This window comes from Staurois parvus, unplaced genomic scaffold (genome assembly GCF_062004578.1).
Source record: "Staurois parvus isolate SC_StPar_1 unplaced genomic scaffold, SC_StPar_1.0 ptg002046l, whole genome shotgun sequence".
Taxonomy (NCBI): Eukaryota; Metazoa; Chordata; class Amphibia; order Anura; family Ranidae; genus Staurois; species Staurois parvus.
Window position 1 is genome coordinate 348,947 of NW_028319842.1, and position 25,771 is coordinate 374,717.

The 25,771-nt window shown below is 42.4% G+C and overlaps 1 protein-coding gene across 1 annotated transcript in view; it reads left to right on the top strand.

The window, feature by feature from the left end:
• LOC149432926 (uncharacterized) overlaps positions 1–25,771 on the top strand; it is a 123,695-nt gene that overhangs the window by 54,962 nt on the left and 42,962 nt on the right. Inside the window, exons 8-12 of the mRNA XM_089664801.1 lie at positions 1,240–1,399; positions 5,363–5,474; positions 7,906–7,996; positions 13,593–13,679; positions 16,200–16,352. Coding sequence (XP_089520927.1) covers positions 1,240–1,399; positions 5,363–5,474; positions 7,906–7,996; positions 13,593–13,679; positions 16,200–16,352 — 603 coding nt within the window. The remainder of the gene's footprint in view (positions 1–1,239; positions 1,400–5,362; positions 5,475–7,905; positions 7,997–13,592; positions 13,680–16,199; positions 16,353–25,771) is intronic.

A 25,771-nucleotide genomic window follows, 5' to 3' on the forward strand; every position in this document is an offset into this window, starting at 1 on the left:
TGCAGAATTGGGTGGATGCTGGAGCTATGTTGCAAAAATGGTTGGAGCCTGGGGGAATGCTGCAGATTTGGTTGTAGACTGGGGGCATGCTGCAGATTTGGTTGTAGACTGGGGGCATGCTGCAGATTTGGTTGTAGACTGGGGGCATGCTGTAGATTTGGTTGTAGACTGGGGGCATGCTGCAGATTTGGTTGTAGACTGGGGGCATGCTGCAGATTTGGTTGTAGACTGGGGGCATGCTGCAGATTTGGTTGTAGACTGGGGCATGCTGCAGATTTGGTTGTAGACTGGGGGCATGCTGCAGATTTGGTTGTAGACTGGGGGCATGCTGTAGATTTGGTTGTAGACTGGGGGCATGCTGTAGATTTGGTTGTAGACTGGGGGCATGCTGCAGATTTGATTTGAAACTAGGGACATGGAGCAAAATTGTTGGAGGCTGGGGATGTGCTGTAGATTTGGTTGGAGACTAGAGCTATGCTGCAGATTTGGTTGTAGACTGGGGGCATGCTGCAGATTTGATTTGAAACTAGGGACATGGAGCAAAATTGTTGGAGGCTGGGGATGTGCTGCAGATTTGGTTGGAGACTGGAACTTTACTGCAGATTTGGTTGGAGACTGGAACTTTACTGCAGATTTGGTTGGAGACTGTAGACAACATGAAGATTTGGTTGGAGACTGGGGACATGGTACGGATTTGGTTGGAGACTGGAACTATACTGCAGATTTAGTTGGAGACTGGAACTATACTGCAGATTTGGTTGGAGACTGGGGACATGGTACGGATTTGGTTGGAAACTGGAACTATATTGCACATTTGGTTGGAGACTGTAGACAACATGAAGATTTGGTTGGTGACTAGAGATATGTTGCAGATGTGTTTGGAGACTGGGTACATGCTGAAGATTTAACTGGAGTTATGTTGCAAAAGACAATGAGAGAATGAGGACATGAGGCTAGTAGAGATCACTGCCAGTATCCCTGGTCCAAGGGCCACACAAGTACCAAAGGGCCACATTTGGCCCTTGAAAAACAGCTTGTGCATCAAGGTGCTAGAAGCTTGCCCTGGAAAGTTCTCCAATTACGTAACCATGTAGTTAAATGATGAGAACCCAACCAAAAGTTAAACGGTTACCTATATCTCTCAAGGGTTTGAAAGATGTTACCTGATTGGCTGTATGTATGATATGCCTGACATTCATACATTTATTAATATATCTTTTAATTTTTTTGTCTCCAAAGCTCAGTAAATCTATGTGGGCCCAGAGCTTGGTTCTGAAGAAAATCGATGACCAGATGATCCTAAACCAGTTCCAGAACAGCGATGTGTCCTCTGCTCCAGAGTCAGACATCTCAAAGAACCAGAATATTCTTTTAGATAAGAAAGTCGCTCATAATTTTAGTAAGTGTTCCCCTATAACTGGTACTTGAGCTCCAATGTACTCTGATTTCGCTGCACACTCTGTGCTTTTCACAATGTGCATTAGAAGCTGCAGAAAGTCAGATAGAACTCCACCTCATTTCCTGGCTGGAGGACGTCCAGCACCATCCAGCATCAGCAGTGGGACCTAACTGTATTGCTCCTTTCATCCAATGAAATTTAGTTCCTTCAATCATGGAGGGTCAGCATCACATATGGGAGTTACCTAGGGTGGTCAGTGTGTCAAAGCAGATGTTCGTCCAGTACCATGATGGGGGATGTAAGTTTATAATTTATTCTCTCTTGAGAAGAGGAGATTAAGGGGGGATATGATCTCCATGTATAATACATAAGGGGGGATATGATCTCCATGTATAATACATAAGGGGGATATGATCTCCATGTATAATACATAAGGGGGGATATGATCTCCATGTATAATACATAAGGGGGGATATGATCTCCATGTATAATACATAAGGGGGGGATATGATCTCCATGTATAATACATAAGGGGGATATGATCTCCATGTATAATACATAAGGGGGGGGATATGATCTCCATGTATAATACATAAGGGGGATATGATCACCATGTATAATACATAAGGGGGGATATGATCTCCATGTATAATACATAAGGGGGGGGATATGATCTCCATGTATAATACATAAGGGGGATATGATCTCCATGTATAATACATAAGGGGGGATATGATCTCCATGTATAATACATAAGGGGGGGGATATGATCGCCATGTATAATACATAAGGGGGATATGATCTCCATGTATAATACATAAGGGGGGGGATATGATCTCCATGTATAATACATAAGGGGGATATGATCACCATGTATAATACATAAGGGGGGATATGATCTCCATGTATAATACATAAGGGGGGATATGATCTCCATGTAAAATACATAAGGGGGGATATGATCTCCATGTATAATACATAAGGGGGGATATGATCTCCATGTATAATACATAAGGGGGGTATGATCACCATGTATAATACATAAGGGGGGATATGATCTCCATGTATAATACATAAGGGGGGATATGATCTCCATGTATAATACATAAGGGGGATATGATCTCCATGTATAATACATAAGGGGGGATATGATCTCCATGTATAATACATAAGGGGGGGGATATGATCGCCATGTATAATACATAAGGGGGATATGATCTCCATGTATAATACATAAGGGGGGGGATATGATCTCCATGTATAATACATAAGGGGGATATGATCACCATGTATAATACATAAGGGGGGATATGATCTCCATGTATAATACATAAGGGGGGATATGATCTCCATGTATAATACATAAGGGGGGATATGATCTCCATGTATAATACATAAGGGGGGATATGATCTCCATGTATAATACATAAGGGGGGTATGATCACCATGTATAATACATAAGGGGGGATATGATCTCCATGTATAATACATAAGGGGGGGATATGATCTCCATGTATAATACATAAGGGGGGATATGATCTCCATGTATAATACATAAGGGGGGGATATGATCTCCATGTATAATACATAAGGGGGATATGATCTCCATGTATAATACATAAGGGGGGATATGATCTCCATGTATAATACATAAGGGGGGATATGATCTCCATGTATAATACATGAGGGGGGATATGATCACCATGTATAATACATAAGGGGGGGATATGATCTCCATGTATAATACACAAGGGGGGATATGATCTCCATGTATAATACATAAGGGGGATATGATCTCCATGTATAATACATAAGGGGGGATATGATCTCCATGTATAATACATAAGGGGGGTATGATCTCCATGTATAATACATAAGGGGGGATATGATCTCCATGTATAATACATAAGGGGGGGATATGATCTCCATGTATAATACATAAGGGGGGGATATGATCATCATGTATAATACATAAGGGGGGATATGATCACCATGTATAATACATAAGGGGGGGGATATGATCTCCATGTATAATACATAAGGGGGATATGATCTCCATGTATAATACATAAGGGGGATATGATCTCCATGTATAATACATAAGGGGGGATATGATCACCATGTATAATACATAAGGGGGGGATATGATCTCCATGTATAATACATAAGGGGGGGATATGATCACCATGTATAATACATAAGGGGGGATATGATCTCCATGTATAATACATAAGGGGGGATATGATCTCCATGTATAATACATAAGGGGGGATATGATCTCCATGTATAATACATAAGGGGGGATATGATCTCCATGTATAATACATAAGGGGGATATGATCTTCATGTAAAAAACATAAGGGGGGATATGATCTCCATGTATAATACATAAGGGGGGGATATGATCTCCATGTATAATACATAAGGGGGGGATATGATCTCCATGTATAATACATAAGGGGGGGATATGATCTCCATGTATAATACATAAGGGGGATATGATCTCCATGTATAATACATAAGGGGGATATGATCACCATGTATAATACATAAGGGGGATATGATCTCCATGTATAATACATAAGGGGGGGATATGATCTCCATGTATAATACATAAGGGGGATATGATCTCCATGTATAATACATAAGGGGGGATATGATCTCCATGTATAATACATAAGGGGGGATATGATCTCCATGTATAATACATAAGGGGGATATGATCTCCATGTATAATACATAAGGGGGATATGATCTCCATGTATAATACATAAGGGGGGATATGATCTCCATGTATAATACATAAGGGGGATATGATCACCATGTATAATACATAAGGGGGATATGATCACCATGTATAATACATAAGGGGGGGATATGATCTCCATGTATAATACATAGGGGGGGATATGATCTCCATGTATAAATACATAAGGGGGGATATGATCTCCATGTATAATACATAAGGGGGGATATGATCACCATGTATAATACATAAGGGGGATATGATCTCCATGTATAATACATAAGGGGGGGGATATGATCTCCATGTATAATACATAGGGGGGGATATGATCTCCATGTATAAATACATCAGTGGTTCATATAGTGAACTCGGTGTAGAGTTATTCCCCCTGAGGTCATCACAGAGGACAAGGGGGCGATCTTTACGTCTGGAGGAAAAGAAATGTAAATATCCAAACATGGAAAGGTTTCTTCACAGTGAGAGCTGTGAGAATGTGGAATAGACTCCCTCCAGAGTTGGTTGTGGCCGGCTCAGTGGATTGCTGTAGGAAAGTCCTGGATTGTTTCTTAGATACACAGAATATAACTGGATATAACATTTATAGGTAAAGTTGATCCGGGGAATATCCGATTGCCTCTTGGGGGATCAGGAAGGAATTTTTTCCCCTGCAGGAGCAAATTGGATCGTGCTTTGCTGGGTTTTTTGCCTTCCTCTGGATCAACTGTGGGTTTAGGATTATACATTTTTTTTTTTAATGGTTGAACTGGATGGACTTTTGTCTTTTTTCAGCCAGACTAACTATGTAACCACATTCTAATCTCATACTCCAATCCTATGGTGACAGTAAATCTGAGACGAGTCTTAATTGTTCAAGATTTGTTGCAGAAAGTGTGAATTTTGGTCAAATCTCTGGGGTATAGATGTTAAGGTTTGGGGGTAACATATAGTGTTGAAGGCTCCCACCTCTGATTAGTAACAGTTATTCCAGTCTGACTTGGAAGCAGGGGCGGACTGACCATTTTGGAACACGGGCACTGCCCGAGGGCCCAGGGTCAGTAGGGGGCCCAATGAGATGCCCCTGGTACCAGGGGGGTTGACCAGAAATTCTTACATCAAAAATAATATTTTAATGGTTATCCACTGTACATTTTTTTATTTTCCAGAAAATGTGTTTTTGTTATTTCTTGCTGACCTCATGGCATAATTCCTCTCTCCAGATATAGTTCTAAAAAGCTTCCACTTGGATCCCGAGCAGCTGAAAGAGAAACTGTTAATTATTAAAGAGTGTGATGGTGGATTGTCGGATGAACATCTGACTAATCTCAGAAGGTAACTGATATAAATATGAGGGTTTCGTCTTCAATGTGTTACTTAACCACTTGCCCTCCGGAAGATTTACCCCCCTTTCTGACCAGGCCATTTTTTCCGATATGGCGTTGCGCTACTTTAACTGAAAATTGCGCGGTCTTTCAAAGCTGTACATGAATGAAATTTATGTCCTTTTTTTTTTACCACAAATAGATCTTTCTTTTGGTGGTATTTGATCACCTCTGCGGTTTTTACTTTTTTGCGTTATAAACAAAAAAAGAATGACAATTTAGAAAAAAATATATATATACAGTATATATAAATATATATATATATATATATATATATATATATATATATTTATTTATTTTATTTTCTACTATAAAACATATCCAATAAAAAAAATTTAAAAAATCAAATTTCTTTATGAATTTAGGCCAAAATGTATCCTGCTACATATTTTTGGTTGAAAAGAGTGACAATTTTGAAAAAGAAATATATTTATTTTAATTTTCTACTGTAAAACATATCCAATAGAAAAAAAAATTCTTTATAAATTTAGGCCAAAATGTATTCTGCTACATATTTTTGGTAGAAAAAAATCCAAATAAGTGTATAGCGATCAGTTTGCGTAAAAGTTATAGCCTTTACAAACTATGGGACATACACTGGAAGTTTGTCATCTTTAATACTAGTAATGGCGGCGATCAGTGACTTATGTCAGGATTGAGATATTTTGGAGGACATTTCTACATTAACTGACACTTTGTGGGAACCAGTGACACTAATACAGTGATCAGTGCTAAAAATATTCACTGATCACTGTACTATTGACACTGGTTGGGAAGGGGTTAACATCTAGGGCAATCAAATGGTTAAATGTGTGCCTAGCTATGTGTTTGGTGTACACTAGGTGGCGCTGTTGCTACAGGAATAAAGGATCCTGTTCCCAGATTTGCAGGGACACACGATCAGTCAGTTCACCACCTGTCACAACAGAGCAATCAGTTGTCAGAACAGGGCAATCAAAGGGTTAAATGTGTGCCTAGCTATGTGTTTGGTGTACACTGGGTGGCGCTGTTGCTTTAGGAACTAAAGGATCGTGTTTCCAGCTTTGCAGGGACACAAGATCCGTCAGTTCACCACCTGTCAGAACAGAGCAATCAGTTGTCAGAACAGGGCAATCAAAGGGTTAAATGTGTGCCTAGCTATGTGTTTGGTGTACACTGGGTGGCGCTGTTGCTTTAGGAACTAAAGGATCGTGTTTCCAGCTTTGCAGGGACACACGATCCATCAGTTCACCACCTGTCACAACAGAGCAATCAGTTGTCAGAACAGGGCAATCAAAGGGTTAAATGTGTGCCTAGCTATGTGTTTGGTGTACACTGGGTGGCGCTGTTGCTACAGGAACTGAAGGATTGTGTTCCCAGCTTTGCAGGGATGCACGATCCGTCAGTTCACTACCTGTCAGAACAGAGCTTTGCCTTGTTTACATAGACAGAGCTCTGTTCTCTCTCCCGCCCAACGATCGGCTGGTGCCGGTGAACATGCATTCACTGGGACTCACAGATTGGCTTCTGCTATGAGTGTTCACAGTAGAAGCGAGCCGCTGGCGGTGCACGCACTTACCCCCTATGTAGCAAGTGCAAAATCATGTAGCAGTAAAAGTGCTATAGGGTGGTCCTCAAGTGGTTAAACTGGAATTAAACCCATCGATTTAATGGTTTCAAAAAGCAGTTACATTCCCGGCATGCCGCCAATGCTAACTCTCACATTTGCTTGTGCTCTCAACCAAACTGTCAAACCATCAAATGGTTGGTGGCAGCTTCCATGGCTGAAAAAGATAGGAGGGTTTAGTTCCGCTTTAAGCTGGTTATACACTTTTAGAATTTAGAATGAAAATTTGTACAAAAATTCTCAAAACATTCCAGAGTCTCGAAAGTAGTTCAAGATTTAATTTGCTCTTAACATTTTTAAGTGGAACTGATCCCATTGACTCAATGATTTAAAAAAAAAAGCAGGTATATTCCAGGAATGCTGGGAATGCTTGTGCTCTCAGCCAAACTGTCAAACCATCAAATGGCTGGTGTCATAACTGATCACATGTGCAGCACCATGACAACTGCAAATCAAACAGAAGCTAAGATGGCAGCTTGATTGGATGAAAAGGATAGGAGGGTTTAGTTCCGCCTTAACTTTTAATTACAAAATTTTCCATCCTGCTCCTTTGAATTTCCTTGTCTTTGCAGTCGAAGGCGAACATTGATTCGACCCCCGCTAATCATTAGAAAAATGAACGAATGTTATTACAAGGTTCTTACAACACAAAATGTTGAACGAAATTCTATTAGCATACACTCAGCTTTAGCAATGTTCAAGTCATTTACTGCCCCGGTGACTTCAATTAAGAGGAGACAGAGGTTTGAAATAACATCTGTTCAACTTGTTTCAGGTATGTTCCCACAACGAAAGATATCGCCATGTATAAAAACTACAAGGGACCTTTGTCCGAGCTGCATATTGTGGACCAGTTCATGCTGCAGGTAATGGGTGCTGCTCTTTATTTGTTAAAAATGATTCCAATTCTGCAGCCTGAGGTTTTGTTGTAGAGAAAGTAACTTGAAAAGTTTTAGAGTTTCATTGGGGCTTGCAATGGATTCAGTACAATGAAAGGTGTTGAATTTGATGGCCTGATTGGACTATAGTTCTGTAGACAGTCCAGCCAGGCTTAGATCTGTGGTAGATCCATATGACCATGACCTAGGGTGGTAGGCCATCTTCCTGTTAATTTCTTATTACTTTTCCTTTCCATGTCATCATGAAAGTGCAAAAAACACCTTAAAGTCTTTCAACTACACAACAAGTTCTATAAATGGTGATAGATTATTAAGTAGCAGAAAAAAACTGATCTGAAGGTGCCTACAGGCATATGATCTGTTAAAATGTGTAGGTGGTGCTGGACTTGAGATCCTGGGATGGTGTTGGCATAGGTTTGGGTTAGTATGGGAGAAATCTCTTTCAGATGTTTGACCCTTCAAAGGACGGTCAGGAGTGCAGGCTTTTCACAAATGTAGCTTAGGTCCTGGTTGATGAGAAAGGCCTTGTAAAAAAAAATCTAATTATTTAAAAGGCATTCCTCATCCACCAGTCCCTGAGCTACAGGCAAACAGTAACAATACTCATTTTGGCCAGAAGGGTAGACGGTCTTAGGTCTTTGAGCAGCTGATGGCCAATGGATTCCAAAGAGAGGGCAAACAAGTAGTTTAATGAACCTAAAGTATCAAAAAATGGAATCGTGCAGCGCTAAGACAGATATATATATATATATATATATATATATAAATATATATATTATATATATATATATATGGTGTCCAAAAGGATAATAAAAACAACTGATCTATAACACAATTTAGAGGAACTAAACTGAATCATCATTTAAAAGCATCTCAAACAATTATAAAAAGTTCCAATAAGGTGACAAAGGTGCATCTTGATCCGGCAAGCAGTGCTATAGTGGTGTAAGTAATGCGCACTCACCGGACGCGCATAGTAATAGCGCTTTTATATAATAAATCAAGATGTCATCTATTGGAGCCTGACGCTGAAAGATCTTCCCTCTAAGGGATGGGTCATCAGGTAGTGTACCAAGTACTGGGGATCCTTGTTCCTTCCAGGGTAGTGTCACCAAGTATCCGTAAGGAATAACAGCCTGTCCAGGGATGGTGGGTCTTTGAATTTAAAGTACTCCCCCAAGGGGTGGAAACAGGAACACTCTCATAGTGTAGTAGGTATTAGAAAAACTTTATTATTGATGCATCAGAAACGGTAGAAGTAAAACAGTGGGTATAATCCAGACAGCAGTGTGACTAAACGTCAGGTATTTAAAGATGGCCACGTTGCTCCGGCGGCGTGACGTTACGGCGTTGTGTGGCTCCTCCCGACGTGTATCGTGTCAAAACATGTCCTCAGAGGGGGGTCACCAGTCCTAGTTTGATACCCATGGGTGGCACCTTCCAGATCTTATGGCCTTTAAGGGAATGCTTGTGCCACCTGTGCATTCTTTTTAGGGTAAGGTCAAAATATGTAGTGAGGATTTCTTATCCTGCTTCTGCATCCAACAATTGTCAGTCCTCCAACAGGACATCATAAATCAGGCTGTTCATTTTGAACCCACTTATGAAAGAGGGTAACTTTTCAGAAAGGGATGCGACCAGAAGGTACAGCACCCCTCCCAGCCACTGTGTTTCTTCAGCAGCCTTTCTCAACCTTTTTCAGGTCTAGGAGAACCCCTGAAAAAAATTTGTGGGTCATGTTTGGTGGTGGAAAGAATGCCCCCCCTTACAGTGGCAGTCAGAATGCCACTCTTGCTGACAGCTAAAAGGACAATTGGAATCATACCACAGGCTCCTCCGAGTGGCATTGGCACTGGACTATGTAGGCACCATCAGATCAATTAGTCACAATTCAAGGAAACCCTAGCAACCTCTGGAGGAACCCTACGTTTCCTTGGACCCTGGTTGAGAATAGCTGATCTATGGGATGAGGAGCTTTTTTGATGAAAGAATTTTTAAAAAATGCTATTGTACTTCTTTTTATTAAGATCCCAGATTCAATCTCGTCAGCCATGCCTCAAAGACTTTCCCTAATGAACGTAAGTTGCCTTTTGCCCTGAATACGCCGTATCAAACAAAAGACAAAAGTCTATGAAACAAAAGGTAGATGACAAAGATATTCAGGATGGAGAGGAATAATTGTCGGCATAATGACTCTGTAAATAAAGGGACTATAGAAAATAGAAATAGCTAAGTGCATTCATAACACGCGTCTTCAACTGAATGAGGTTTTTGTCGCCGCTTGGAATTTTCCTTCCATGTCGCAGAGGTGAGGGAACATCCATGTACTGGTGGAAGGGGCGGGAGAGCTTTGCATTGATTCATCAGATAACCTGACTTTCTTTTCTGCTACAGAGCGTTTAGACAAAAGAATACAACTCCTCCACAGGTGCTGGTGGCCAAGGTGATGGTTAAAATTGTACAAAAGTGACCGAAATAACTAATTACAATAATATATTGTGGATAAATGGGGAAGCGTAAGGTTGCAAAGGTCGTTACTCATGAGAAAAGTTGTCATTACAAGCTAAGCCGTTGTGGGGGATTTAAAGAGGCGAGATTCCACGGCTCTTGAATTTTTCTTCTTTTTTATTGTATTGAACAGATTTACTGCAGAAAACAAGATGTTATATTAAATGTAATCGGGTCACCGCAGGGCTTCTTGGCCTTCTGGAGCTAGTTGTGTGTTTATACTGATTTCCTCAACATTGCTCTTTCACTTCTGCCTGAACTGAAGGCAACAGAGGTCAGCGTTCTTCACAAAACTGGCCTAAATGATATGATTAGAGATGAGCGAATCGAACCAGGCGAAGTGGAATTCGTTTCGAATTTCAGGAAAAATTTGATTCGCGTCGAATCCGAATATTAGCATACTTCGGGTGCGCGAATCGGATTTTTCCCGATCAGCCGGCAAAAGTGTCCCTGCAGAGAGCTCCGCTATTTCTGACAGTTCTCTGACAGTTCCTTCACATGTACAGCGGTTGAAACATTGTATCTATTTGTTTCCATTTAGGATACAGATGTTTTTATTCGGAAACAGATACAATGTTTCAACCGCTGTAAATGTGAAGGAACTGTCAGAGAACTGTCAGAAATAGCGGAGCTCTCTGCAGATACACTTTTTGCTGTACTGGAATACTTCTTCTTTTCATTCTTCTTTTCATTCTTCTTTTCATTCTTCTTTTCATTCTTCTTCTCATTCTTCTTTTCATTCTTCTTCTTCTTTTCATTCTTCTTTTCATTCTTCTCATTCTTCTTTTCTTCTTCATGAAAAGAAGAATGAGAAGAGGAATGAAAAGAAGAATGAAAAGAAGAATGAGAAGAATGAAAAGAAGAATGAAAAGAAGAAGAAGAATGAAAAGAAGAATGAGAAGAAGAATGAAAAGAAGAATGAGAAGAAGAATGAGAAGAATGAAAAGAAGAATGAGAAGAATGAAAAGAAGAAGAAGAAGAATGAAAAGAAGAAGAAGAATGAAAAGAAGAATGAAAAGAAGAAGAAGAATGAAAAGAAGAATGAGAAGAAGAATGAAAAGAAGAATGAAAAGAAGAATGAGAAGAATGAAAAGAAGAATGAAAAGAAGAAGAAGAATGAAAAGAAGAATGAGAAGAAGAATGAAAAGAAGAATGAGAAGAAGAATGAGAAGAAGAATGAGAAGAATGAAAAGAAGAATGAAAGGTAAATTTAAATTAAAGGTACAGTGTTCTGCACTAATATAAAGGCTCTCTGAAGCCTAGAAACCCTTTTTATAAGTTAAATTCGCAGCGAATAGATTCGCATCGAATCGAATTTCTTCCTCAAATTCGGCGAATCAGCCGAATCGAATTTTTGAATAATTCGCTCATCTCTAGATATGATGATCTTGGAAGCGTGGCCGAATTTTGTTTTTATTCATGCTGAACTCAATCCATATAGAAGATCGTTAAAGTGATAGAGCGGCCATTCTCAACCAAGGTCCTATGGCAACCCTTGGGTTCCTCCAGAAGCTGGTAGGGGTTACTTGAGCTGTGGCTGGTTGACCTCCCATTTGGTGGTGCCTGCATAAGTTCTGGGGCCAACGCCACATAGCAGAGCAAGCAGCAAGACACCAATGATCTTCTGAGCTGTCTGTAAGGGTGGCATTCTGAAAATCACTGTAAAGGTTCCATTTGGCTCGTTCACAATGCAGTGTGAGTTTGATCAATTTTTGCAGTGCTTTTTGGGGTGTGTTTTGTATTTTTGCACGCACGTTTTGGACGTGCTTTTTTCATGCTTTTTTTACGCTTTTTGAATTTTTTAAGAAAAATTTGTTCAATTTCATTTGGTGTATTCATGTTCTAAGTTTTTGGTAGGATTAAAATTCAAATTGACCAATCTGAATTCTGTGTAAAGAATAGCTGGTAGCTAGGGAGCTGGCTGGCCGCTGTTTCCTTAGCAACTGATGACTCATCAGCTGTCAGCTGGGTTTCCTGCTAACAGCTGAATGTAAACAAAAGAATGCCAGCAATTAAAAATTTGAGGAATAAAACGGCTTGGGGGTCCCTGCCTATCCATACCAGGCTCTTCTTCCCACTGTAAGGGGCATTCTTTCCACTGATCTCCACTGTAAGGAACATTCTTCCCACTGACCACCAATGTAAGGGACATTCTTCCCACTGATCACCAATGTAAGGGACACTCTTCCCACTGACCACCAATGTAAGGGACATTCTTCCCACTGACCCCCAATGTAAGGGACATTCTTCCCACTGACCCCCAATGTAAGGGACATTCTTCCCACTGACCTCCAATGTAAGGGACATTCTTCCCACTGATCACCAATGTAAGGGACATTCTTCCCACTGACCTCCAATGTAAGGGACATTCTTCCCACTGATCACCAATGTAAGGGACATTCTTCCCACTGACCCCCAATGTAACTCACTGCATTGTATCTATGGTGAGAACAAGCATTGCCACCCTAGGGCGGGACTACAGAACACATCCTCTCCTCTTCGTTATAATTATATATAGGGAAGCTGTTCTGTATCCCCACGGAGAGCGCTGGGAACAACGTAACAGGTAAGAGTCAGCACAGGTTGAGCACACAGGCAGTAGACAATTTTTCTAACAGGTAATTTTTTAAAAACAGATACAATAAAACATTTTCAGAGGTTTATTTAACAGACCAAAAGGGAACAAATAAGTTTTTAGGGTTTACTCAAAACTAAGGCTGGCCATACACTATACCATTTTCTGCCCAATTTCCTTTAGATTTACCTTCAACTGTGTAGTACAAGGCCCTGCCTAATTGGATACAACTGAAAGTGTTGTTTGGGTGTGACCTCCTATTATATGGTTTATGGAAAATCTAAAGCAAAAATCTAAAGAAAATTGTATAGTGTATGGCCAGCCTTAAATGTATTTTATAAACAGCTAGTATAAGTGTTTGGATCTGGTTTAATATTATGATGCAAATTCCTGCACAAAAGAGCTCAAACCAGAAGGGGGCGCTCTACTGCAGAGCTGGGCACTACATTCATGCACTGTACTCATTCCTGTTTCCTACAGATGTGTAAGATTCCTGATCTGTGCCCGAGACTCGACACTCTGCTGACAATACGGGAACTACCCGGCTACATGAAATATCTGCAACCGGTATGCAATTCTGTAACACAGCAGCCATTTATACTTTAGGCGGGAAGGACTGCCCATTCACGCGACCACTGAGATTGGCTGCCACAGTAGTCACATGATTGGCAGGCTCCCAATCATGACTTTGACAGCTCGGTCACCATGCTGCCCAGGGGCAGACTGACAACTCATGGGGCCTCCAGGCAATAGGGGATCATGGGGCCCCTGTGTCCTCACCCACACTCAAACCACACCCAAAAAAGCCTATGAAGGTACCAGGGGCATCTCATGGGGCCCCCTACTGACCCTGGGCCCTCGGGCAGTGCCCGAGTGCACGAATGGTCAGTCTGCCCCTGATGCTGCCTGGATATTGCTTGGTATGGTCCTGTGCAGCTTGGGAGAGGGAGTGTAGCCAATCAGGCTGTGCTACATGAACATGTGCTGGCAGGACGATAGAGTAGAATCGGCTCTTCAACATACTTACTGCTCCCTCAACGTCCAATCACAGGCTGGGGGTGGGAAGGTGACCGACCTGCATTCTATAAATGCAGAAGGGAAAAGTCCGGTCACGGGGGACAGCTGTGCTGTAAATTTCAGGGCTGGATGGCCATGGTTACAAATACTATGGTGGTTAAGGCAGCTCCCATATATGCATGTCAACTGTGTCATCCTAGAGGCTTTTTATAAAACATTTTTTGCACAAACGTCAGAAACATTTGTGCAAGCAAAACAAAATTTCACCAAATTATTTTCTAATAGATTAATTCCTGTATCATCAGCACCATCTAGTGGTCAAAATGTGGTATAGTCAAAAAATAAAAGACCGGATAAATAGAGTAGATTATGTGTATAAGATGGAGGAACTTCGCCATATGGAGGAGGATAAAATGGTGAGATTTCAGGAAAAATTGGAAAAATGGGAGGTGTATAGAAAATCATATAGTGGGAGAGATAAAGAGGGAGGAAAAAAGGGATAAATTAGGAGGAAGGAGAAGGAAGTTCTGAGAGTATTCTGGAAATAAAGAGGAACTGGGTGCTACAAAGAAGAGAATATTGGAGGAAGATGGGGGTGGGAAGGGAGGGGGATGTTGGGAATGGGTGAGGGAAAGTTTTTTTGGGGGAGAACTGTTTAAATGAGATTTTTTTTGTATTTGAATAATAATAAATAATAATAATAACAACAGCAATAATAATAATAATAATAACTAATAATAATAATAATAATAATAATAATAATAACTAATAATAATAATAATAATAACTAATAATAATACTAATAATAATAATAACTAATAATAATAAATAATAATAATAATAATAACTAATAATAATACTAATAATAATAATACTACTACTAATAATAATAACTAATAATAATACTAATAATAATACTAATAATAATAACTAATAATAATACTAAAAATAATAACTAATAATAATACTAATAATAATAACTAATAATAATAACTAATAATAACTAATAATAATACTAATAATAATAACTAATAATAAATAATAATAACTAATAATAATACTAATATTAATAACTAATAATAACTAATAATAATAACTAATAATAATAACTAATAATAATAACTAATAATAACTAATAATAATACTAATAATAATAACTAATAATAACTAATAATAATAACTAATAATAAATAATAATAACTAATAATAATACTAATATTAATAACTAATAATAATAACTAATAATAATAATATGATTATTTATTGATGTTTAAGTGGAAATATTGAAAGAAATAAAATATTTATTTAAAAAAAAAAAACGTGGTATAGTTTTCAGAAATACCGCAAGGAGAATACGTACTGCGTTCTGACCGCGAGATGGAGCTGATGATGCAGGAACTAATCTATTAGAAAAAAATAGGATACAATTTTGTTTAGCATGCAAGGATCCTTATGATATTCAGCCAATGAAATTTTTTTTTTTTTAAATAGACCCTTTTATGTTTACTTGTTGTTCAGCTTTTGAGTGGATTTTGATCACTTGTATACCTAAATAACACTGACGTGATTATAGATTCCATATTTTAGCAACATAGAAGTCATATTGTCTACCTTCCAATGCATACCTCCCAACTGTCCCTGATTTCGAGGGACTGTCCTTGATTTGGAACAAAGTCCCCCTTTCCCTCTTTCCCCCCTCATTTTGGTCTGATCTCTATAGTTGTATATAAAATGCACTATTTATCTTTCAAAAAATTGTTTTACGGTGCTAAAATTTTCATCCAAATTTTAAATTGTTGCAACTGTAAAATTCAAAAGCCAATATAAAGGAATAGTAGTGGTAAGAAAAAGCACTTGCGGGTTCAACTAATCTTTTTTTTTGTATAATCCTCCTTTAAGGGGGGCGTGGCAGGGGGTGTGTCCTATGCTTACATACGTTTGCTAATAGGTGTCCCTCGTTCCCATCTCAAAAAAGTTGGGAGGTATGCAATGTCCGCTATGCTATGTAAAATAAATTAGGTGACAGTGTGTCCAGTTATGAATGGAAATGAACAAAGTCTTCTTCTACAGTTACTTTTACAGAAGATCAAAGCGTGTTGCCAGCTGCTGGGCAGCCAAACGTTTCCGGCAGTGCTGGCCTACGTCCTGGCGTTGGGCAACTTCCTGAACGAGAACGCCGGCAAGGAAAAGGCCAGAGGCTTCCGGCTCTCCTCCCTCACCAAAGTGAGTGTCCTACTTCATGTCTGTGAAGGTTCCCATTGGTCCAGGTCTTGGTATATCTAGCTGTAGTCGGTGACATTCAACTGGACTTGTTCTCTGATGCTGAAGACGTTTTGTGGCTTCTCCAAGCCAGTTCTTCAGGTCTAATGAGTCTCAGAAACATACCGCAGCAGTTACTTTATTATTATTATACAGGATTTATGGCGCCAACAGTTTGCTCAGCGCTTTACAATATAACGGGAGACAATACAGAAACAATACAGTTCAATACAAGAGGGTTAGGAGGGCCCTGATCCTGGGAGCTTACAATCTAAGAGATCCACTACGGTAGCACTGACACTTAAATCCAACCCCCATGGAATGTCCAAGAACAGGATGGGAGGTGTGAAAGTTTTGGAACCACTCTATCCCAACCTTGGTAGTCCCAACCTTGGTACTGAGAGTCTGCAAAGGTGTTAATCCTTTGACTGGCTCCGATGAAGGTGTGAATTGTTGTCAAACCACCAGGGTAGAGATATTAAAACAGCATATGTGGAGCATGAGTGGTGTTGAAGGCCCCATCCCTGTTCAGGGACGGCTGTTCGAGTATGACATTGCAGTCAGGGCCGGATCTAGCCTGTCCAATGTGGGGGGTGCAGTAAACAATGTCAGGGGGGTGGAGGATGTGAGGTCAGCAAGGCAGGGGACAGGGGGCACTGATGGCAGAGAAGAAGACAGGGGACATTGCTGACAGGGCAGAAGACAGGGACACAGCTCCTTTTCCCTTCCCTGCACTGCACGCAGCCTGGGCACAAGCAGCAGAGCTCCTCCTCCCCACACAACGCATAACTGAGATCAGTATAGTGTCAGTCAAGGACAGTTCAGTGTCAGTCTAGGGCAGTAAAGTATCAGATTAGGGTGGTATTGTGTCAATTTATGGTATTATAGTGGCAGGTTTTGGTATTATAGTGGCAGGTTATGGTAGTATAGTGTCAGGTTAGGGCAGTATAGTGGCAGGTTAGTGTAATATAGTGGCAGGTTAGGGCAGTATAGTGGCAGGTTAGTGTAATATAGTGGCAGGTTAGGGCAGTATAGTGGCAGGTTAGGGTAGTATAGTGTCAGGTTAGGGCAGTATAGTGGCAGGTTAGTGTAATATAGTGGCAGGTTAGGGCAGTATAGTGGCAGGTTAGGGTAGTATAGTGGCAGGTTAAGGCAGCATAGTGGCAGGTTAGTGTAGTATAGTGGCAGGTTAGGGCAGTATAGTGGCAGGTTAGGGCAGTATAGTGGCAGGTTAGTGTAGTATAGTGGCAGGTTAGTGTAGTATAGTGGCAGGTTAGGGTATTATAGTGGCAGGTTAGGGCAGTATAGTGGCAGGTTAGGGTATTATAGTGGCAGGTGAGGGCAGTATAGTGGCAGGTTAGGGCAGTATAGTGGAAGGTGAGGGCAGTATAGTGGCAGGTGAGGGCAGTATAGTGGCAGGTTAGGGTAGTATAGTGGCAGGTGAGGGCAGTATACTGGCTGGTTAGGGCAGTATAGTGGCAGGTGAGGGCAGTATAGTGGCTGGTTAGGGCAGTATAGTGGCAGGTTAGGGTAGTATAGTGGCAGGTTAGGGTAGTATAGTGGCAGGTTAGGGTAGTATAGTGGCAGGTTAGGGCAGTATAGTGGCAGGTTAGTGTAGTATAATGGCAGGTTAGGGTAGTATAGTGGCAGGTTAGGGTAGTATAGTGGCAGGTTAGGGTAGTATAGTGGCAGGTTAGAGTAGTATAGTGGCAGGTGAGGGCAGTATAGTGGCTGGTTAGGGCAGTATAGTGGCAGGTGAGGGTAGTATAGTGGCAGGTTAGGGTAGTATAGTGGTAGGTTAGTGTAGTATAGTGGAAGGTGAGGGCAGTATAGTGGCAGGTGAGGGCAGTATAGTGGCCGGTGATGGCAGTATAGTGGCATGTTAGGGTGGTATAGTGGCAGGTTAGGGTAGTATAGTGGCAGGTTAGAGTAGTATAGTGACAGGTTAGGGCAGTATAGTGGCAGGTTAAGGTAGTATAGTGGCAGGTGAGGGCAGTATAGTGGCAGGTTAGTGTAGTATAGTGGCAGGTGAGGGCAGTATAGGGGCAGGTTAGGGTATTATAGTGGCAGGTTAGGGTAGTATAGTGGCAGGTTAGGGCAGTATAGTGGCAGGTGAGGGCAGTATAGTGGCAGGTTAGGGTAGTATAGTGGCAGGTTAGGGTATTATAGTGGCAGGTTAGGGCAGTATAGTGGCAGGTTAGGGTAGTATAGTGGCAGGTTAGGGCAGTATAGTGGCAGGTGAGGGCAGTATAATGGCAGGTGAGGGCAGTATAGTGGCAGGTTAGGGTAGTATAGTGGCAGGTTAGGGCAGTATAATGGCAGGTGAGGGCAGTATAGTGGCAGGTTAGGGTAGTATAGTGGCAGGTTAGGGTATTATAGTGGCAGGTTAGGGCAGTATAGTGGCAGGTTAGGGCAGTATAGTGGCAGGTTAGGGTAGTATAGTGGCAGGTTAGGGCAGTATAATGGCAGGTGAGGGCGGTATAGTGGCAGGTGAGGGCAGTATAGTGGTAGGTTGGGGTATTATAGTGGCAGGTTAGGGCAGTATAATGACAGGTGAGGGCAGTATAATGACAGGTGAGGGCAGTATAGTGATTGCAGTCCTCTTTTTTGCTACCAATGGATAACAAAAGCAAAGGAGCTGAAATCGCTGACTGGTTGTTGAAGCCGTGGGTTGCAGAACGTTACTCATTTTTGACTCATCCATATAAAATGCTGAAGGTGTACACACTTGTACCATCTGCCAGCTTTTTCTGCATCCTCCAAGGCTACAAGTTCAAGCCTCATCTTGGACAATTCTTCTCCAAATCCTGTTATTCTTCATTAATCTTGTAGGTCTCTTGAGGGGATAGTCCATCTGAAAATTATATTTCTTTTTTTTTTCATCAAATCACCTGACAATTTCATATGTCTCTTGATGGTGAGAACTCAGAGCTTGCTGAGAGATGCGGTCTTATCATCCCTGCTAGAGTTTTTTTTCAATAATTTTATATTACTGAGAATACAAGAGGAGGAGCTGGAACACTCAGGTGGGAACATCCAAAACCTCCAGGAAACAGACCCATCAACTATAGCACCGGCCACCAGGGGCACCGTGTGCCCACCTAATAAAGAGGTGCACACTGGGTGTGGGCAGGGCCAGCTGATTGGTACCCAAGATTAAGTAAAGGCATGCAGAGACCAAGGAGAGGGGCACCATTATTATTTGGTAAATTGGTTGTACTATACAACACATGGAGGACATCAGCAAGGTGCTTACTCAACAGTCCTAAACAGTATGTCATCAGAGTCTGGACACCACAGGCAACTTGGGTACAACAGTTCTCAGCACGTAGGTGGCAGGGGTGTATTTACCACAAGGCAAACAAGGCATTTGCCTAGGGCGGCATTTTTCAGGGGGGGCAGCATTGCCCCTTGGAAGAAGGGATGGAAGAAAGGGCAAACGCGGCATGGGGACCTGGTGGGTTCCGAGAGAGGCTGCGGGTTTCATGACGGTGTATGCAGAGCCAACCTCTCGTTCCCAGGGATGTCCGGAGCTGTGAGTGTCTTTCTCTCTCTCGCCATGGGGGATGGTGGCTGGTGTATGGGGGGCAGTGGTAGTGGAAGGCTCTCTCGGGTGGGAGTCAGGAGTGTTGTTAGTCAATATCGGGGTCTCTCTGTGGGGGGCGCCGATTTTTGTGTTGCTAGGGCAGCACAAAACCTAAATACACCACCGGTAGGTGGTACTTTAACACAGTTCCAGCACCTGAGATGATATTTTAACAGAGCTTTTGTTACCAGAACAGCATACTCTCCCCCCCCCCTCCCAGCACAAATCCCCCATAATCACCCCTCCTAGCACATCCCCCCTAAATTACCCCAGCACAAATCCCCCCTAATCACCCCTCCTAGCACATCCCCCCTAAATTACCCCAGCACAAATCCCCCCTAATCACCCCTCCTAGCACATCCCCCCCTAAATTACCCCAGCACAAATCCTCCCCCAAAATGATGCCTCCCCCCAAAAAAATGTGCGCCACTGCTGCCTCAGCATTTTGCTCATCACAGTGCAAATCCCCCCCCCCCCAATCCCACCTCCTAGCACTTATCCTCTTCTCCCTCCCCCTCCTAGCACAAACACTCTCATCCCCAGCATAAATCTTTGTTACTCTGCAGATGCTGACACTACTCCTGCCATCTTGTAGGTAGAAACTGTCCATGCAGCAGCACCACCACCACCACCTTATATCACATACCTGGTGATGGAGGCCAATGGAGAGAGGGCTTCCCTTGCGGCTAAGTTCCGGACTCCCCTGAGAGTGGGACAGCGGGAGTTAGGCCCAAAGTTGCACAGGTCGCCTGTAGGAGTGCTGGTTGGTGGTCCACTCAGAAGCACAGTTGGTGCACGGAGATCGGTCTGCAGACAGGAGACGCCTGTGCGTGGTATGCAAGCCTTTCCGGGATTTGGATGTTCACTAGGTAGTCAGTTCAAGCCAAGGTCAGGTACCAGGTGGGAATCACAGCAGACGTAGTCAGATGGGATAGCCGAGGTCAAACACAGAGGAGAGAGAGAGAGAGTATCCGTAAGCCAAGCCGAGGTCAGATCAGCGGTAGATCAGAGTAGACCGGTCCATGAGCAAGCCGAGTCCGTAACAGGAAATCACAGGTCAGAATCACAAGAAACAGGAACCAGGAACAGGGCACGGGGAGCTAGAAATCATCCAGCAACTAGACGAAGTGATGAGCCTCCTTATAAAGGCCGTCTGGCACCAGACTGAGGCTAATGTGTACTTCTGCGGCCATGTAGAGTACTTCCAGATCTTCCAGAACTCCTGCCATGGACAGGACCTTGACACCTTACATGATACCGCCTTGATCAGGGCAGCTGCCCTTCTTGCCCACCCCTTGTTCCAGCCCTGCAAACATGGCAGGAACATACAGGCAGCCATACAAGCAGTGTTGGGATTTGTACCGCAGAACTCAGGGTCTGCAAGGGGGCTAACACATTCACATATTGTTGTTACTTGTAAGTGCTAAAATAATCCCTCGGTGAGGAAATCGTCTTCAAATATTACAGTGCCTCCTCTTGCCCTGCTTCCCAGATTCTGCATGCCCCAGAGATCCCACCATGCCTGCAGTGAAGAGCTAAAACATAAAAATCTCTAACACTTACTAGCATCAATAATGGTATATTAACACAAAACACATATAAAGTGCTCCTCCATGTAATCCCTCCAAATGTGCAAACAAACCGACATCCCCGAATGTGCAAAATTCACAAGGTATAGACATAGCACACAAAGTGGTGCAAACACATTAATAGAATTCAAATGCAAATGAAATGTAGTGTTTGTCATTGATATAAAGTCAATGAATTCCCTTATAGAGCGAAAAAAACACATGAGCCTCAAACCCAACAATCCAATTCTCCACACAATGGGGCGCTTCCTCCGAAGGTGTAGATTATATCCATTAACCATAGAGATCCCCCACCTGGAGGTAAATTCACCGATTCCAAATAACCCATCAAATAGCAGGCAGGTCAAGCAGCGCTTGTGGGGAAGTATCCCATCCTTCCTCCTTAACCCTTCAAGAGAATCACCAACAGCCTAAATACCGTCAGAGATCCGCAGAGTATAGACAGAGTATAGACAGAGTATAGTTTATTGTATATAAGAAACAGAGAACAATTTACAAGACACGAGTACTCAGCCCAACACTAGGGAACAGCCACTTAGTCCTCACCAAATCCTGGACCATCAGCCGTTTGCATGCTTTTTGATGTCTAAGTCAACCTTTCTCAACGCTTTCAACACAGAGGGACCCTTAAAACAACTTTCCGGTCTCAGGGAACCCCTGTTAGAAATGACTATATCTACAACTCATGATACATTAGTGTGATGGTCAGTGGGAAGAATGCTTCTTACACATGTGGTCATTGGGAAGAATGCTCCTTACACATGTGGTCATTGGGAAGAATGCTCCTTACACGTGTGGTCAGTGGGAAGAATACTCCTTACACATGTGGTCATTGGGAAGAATGCTCCTTACACGTGTGGTCAGTGGGAAGAATGCTCCTTACACATGTGGTCATTGGGAAGAATGCTCCTTACATATATGGTCATTGGGTAGAATGCTTCTTACACATGTAGTCATTGGGAAGAATGCTCCTTACACGTGTGGTCATTGGGAAAAATGCTCCTTACACATGTGGTCATTGGGAAAAATGCTCCTTACACATGTGGTCATTGGGAAGAATGCTCCTTACACATGTAGTCATTGGGAAGAATACTCCTTACACGTGTGGTCATTGGGTAGAATGCTCCTTACACATGTAGTCATTGGGAAGAATGCTTTTTACACATGTGGTCATTGGGAAGAATGCTCCTTACACATGTAGTCATTGGGAAGAATGCTCCTTACACATTACACATGGGAAGAATGCTCCTTACACATGTGGTCATTGGGAAGAATGCTCCTTAGACATTACACATGGGAAGAATGCTCCTTACATATGTGGTCATTGGGAAGAATGCTCCTTACATATGTGGTCATTGGGAAGAATGCTCCTTAGACATGTGATCCTTGGGAAGAATGCTTCTTAGACATGTGATCATTGGGAAGCATGCTCCTTACACATTACACATGGGAAGAATGCTCCTTACACATGTGGTCATTGGGAAGAATGCTCCTTACACATGTGGTCATTGGGAAGAATGCTCCTTACACATGTGGTAATTGGGAAGAATGCTTCTTAGACATGTGGTCATTGGGAAGAATGCTCCTTACACATTACACATGTTAGAAATGACTATATCTACAACTCATGACAGTGCGATGGTCGGTGGGAAGAATGCTTCTCCCTTGTGGTCATTGGGAAGGATTACCACCTTAAAGATAACTAGAAAAGATCAATGGTGTCAGCGGGAACTTATCTGAGAGGCAGAAATTACTCAAGGAACCCCTAGCAACCTCTGAAGGAACCATAACGTTCCATGGAACCCTACTCAAAACTCCCTGGTCTAAGAAATTTGTTCCAGTCGAGTTCCATGTCCGTAAGTCAGGAGCGGTCCTTTTAATGGACTATATAGAGGTGCTATTAACCAAAAGACAATATAGTAACAGAACACTCACTATATAAAAAAGATTCCAATTTTACGGCACCCCCTGCCTCTGATGGTCAAGAACATCTACAGAAATTTAGAGGAACACATTTTATTAAAATGGTTGTAAAGGCTGAAGGTTTTTGACCTTCATGAAGGTAAAAAAAACCTTCTGTGTGCAGCAGTGCCCCCAGCCCCCTCAATACTTACCTGAGCCCCATCGCGATCCAGCGATGCAAACTACAGCCTCGGCTGTCCTCGGTCTCTGCCTCCTCATTGGCTGAGACAGCAAGCTGGAGCCATTGGATGCCATTGGCATTTTGGATGGAGTAGGGAAAAGTAAACCCCCATTGGGGAGATTGCCCCTCTCTATTTGTCCTGCTGACTATGGTCACTAGGGCAGAAAGTGATGGGAAATCCAACATTTTGAGCTGCTGCTAGCAAAGGAAAAGAGGGAAAACTTTCCGATGAGGACACTTTTTCTGGTGACCTATAAGAGTGTATTTTCCTGAATTTGAAGAGATTTATCTCACTTCCTGTTGTGTCATGGGAACAGGAAGTGAAGTAAAAATTACCAGATGCCAATAAAATCTGATTTTAACCCTTCTCTGCTCTATCCAAATCTAAATAAATAAAGTTTTAACTTTAAATATACTGTACTTTAAATTTGAACTCCGGACTCCCCTTCAGTCTTGTACAGCTGTAGCGGCTCCTTTCCTGGACTGGCATGGCTTCCTCTGATTTCACTGCACACTGTGAGCGTCTCACAATGTGCATTAGAAGCCCCAGGAAGTCAAAAAAGAGCTCCACCTCATTTCCTGGCTGGAGGGTCTACAGCATCATCTAGCCTTTCCTCCCCAGCCTGATTTCCCTAGCCCACTCCTTTCATTGGATTCCAGTTCTTTCAATCATGGAGGCTCAGCATCACATGTGGGCGTTACCCATGTAAATATAGTCTTCCTAGGAACTTCCATTCGTCCAGACTGACCCCCACCCGTCAAGTCATTTTCAAATTTGCATAACTTCTCTCTCAAGAGCCAGCCCACTGCTTGCATCAGAACCAGGGGCGGACTGACCATTCGGGCACTGCCTGAGGGCCCAGGGTCAGTAGGAGGCCCCATGAGATGCCCCTGGTTCTGTTTCATAGGCTTTTTTGGGTGTGGTTTTAGTGTGGACGAGGACATATGGCCCCATGATCCCCTTTTGCCCAGGGGCCCCATGAGTTGTCAGTCCGCCCCTGATCAGAACTGAGGGCTGTTGAGAGAGGTGCTGAGGCAGGGTGCTGGGATGTTTCCAGGAAGCTATGTACAGCACCCTGCCGGCCGCTCCCACCAGCCATGATCTGCTTGCATTGCATAGAGAAGCACAGAAACCCAAGGAATGTGTCATCTAACTCTTTCCTCCCCAGTCTGACTGTCCCTGGTCCACTCCTTTCATTGCATTTCAGTTTTTTCAATCATGGAGGTTCATCATCACATGTGGGCGTTACCTAGGGCGGTCTGTATGTAAATACATCCTGCCTAGGAATGCCCACTCCTCCAGACTAACATCCACCCATCAAGGCATTTGGATATTTGCATAACCCCTCCCAAGTGCCAGCCCACTGCTTGCATCAGGTATGAGCGCAGGGTGCTGTGATGTTTTCAGGAAGCTATATACAGCACCTTGCCAGCCCCTCCCAACAGCCATGATCTGCCTTTATTGCATTGAGAAGCACAGAGACCCAGCTTTTATTTAGAAGTTTCTTTATAAGTTGATGAGGAGGAAAACAGGAAACTGCTTCAATGATTCAATCACATTTTTTAAGTAAATCAGCGATCTTCTTTTTTTATTGGTTCTGAATTCCAATGCTGTATTCATGCAGGACATCCGTGAATTTCAAGTCCGAAAACTGCTTCACTCCATTTCCATAGACGCCTGCCTAATGCAGTCTGAGAGTGGTTCCTATTTATGAACGTATGAGTGATTTATGGCGGTGAGGGAACAGCAGGGATCTTTGCGGTATCGCTGCTAATACCTCATTCATCACTGAGAGAATCACCGACCAAATCAGTTTTTCCCCCGGATGCGCTTCCCTGCGGAGTTCCCCCCACGGTGAGAGGATCTCAGAAAATAGTGAGCACACGGGGGACAGAAAAATATATCTTCACAGCAAGTTACACGGAGCAGGCCTGATCTCAGCAGATGAGAGGTGCCAAATTAAGACACGAGGCTCCACCAAGACCCAACAGTAAGGGAAACAGCCACAGAACATTATCCCCAGACAGAAAAAGCGAAATGATTATTATTACAAAAAAAGCAACT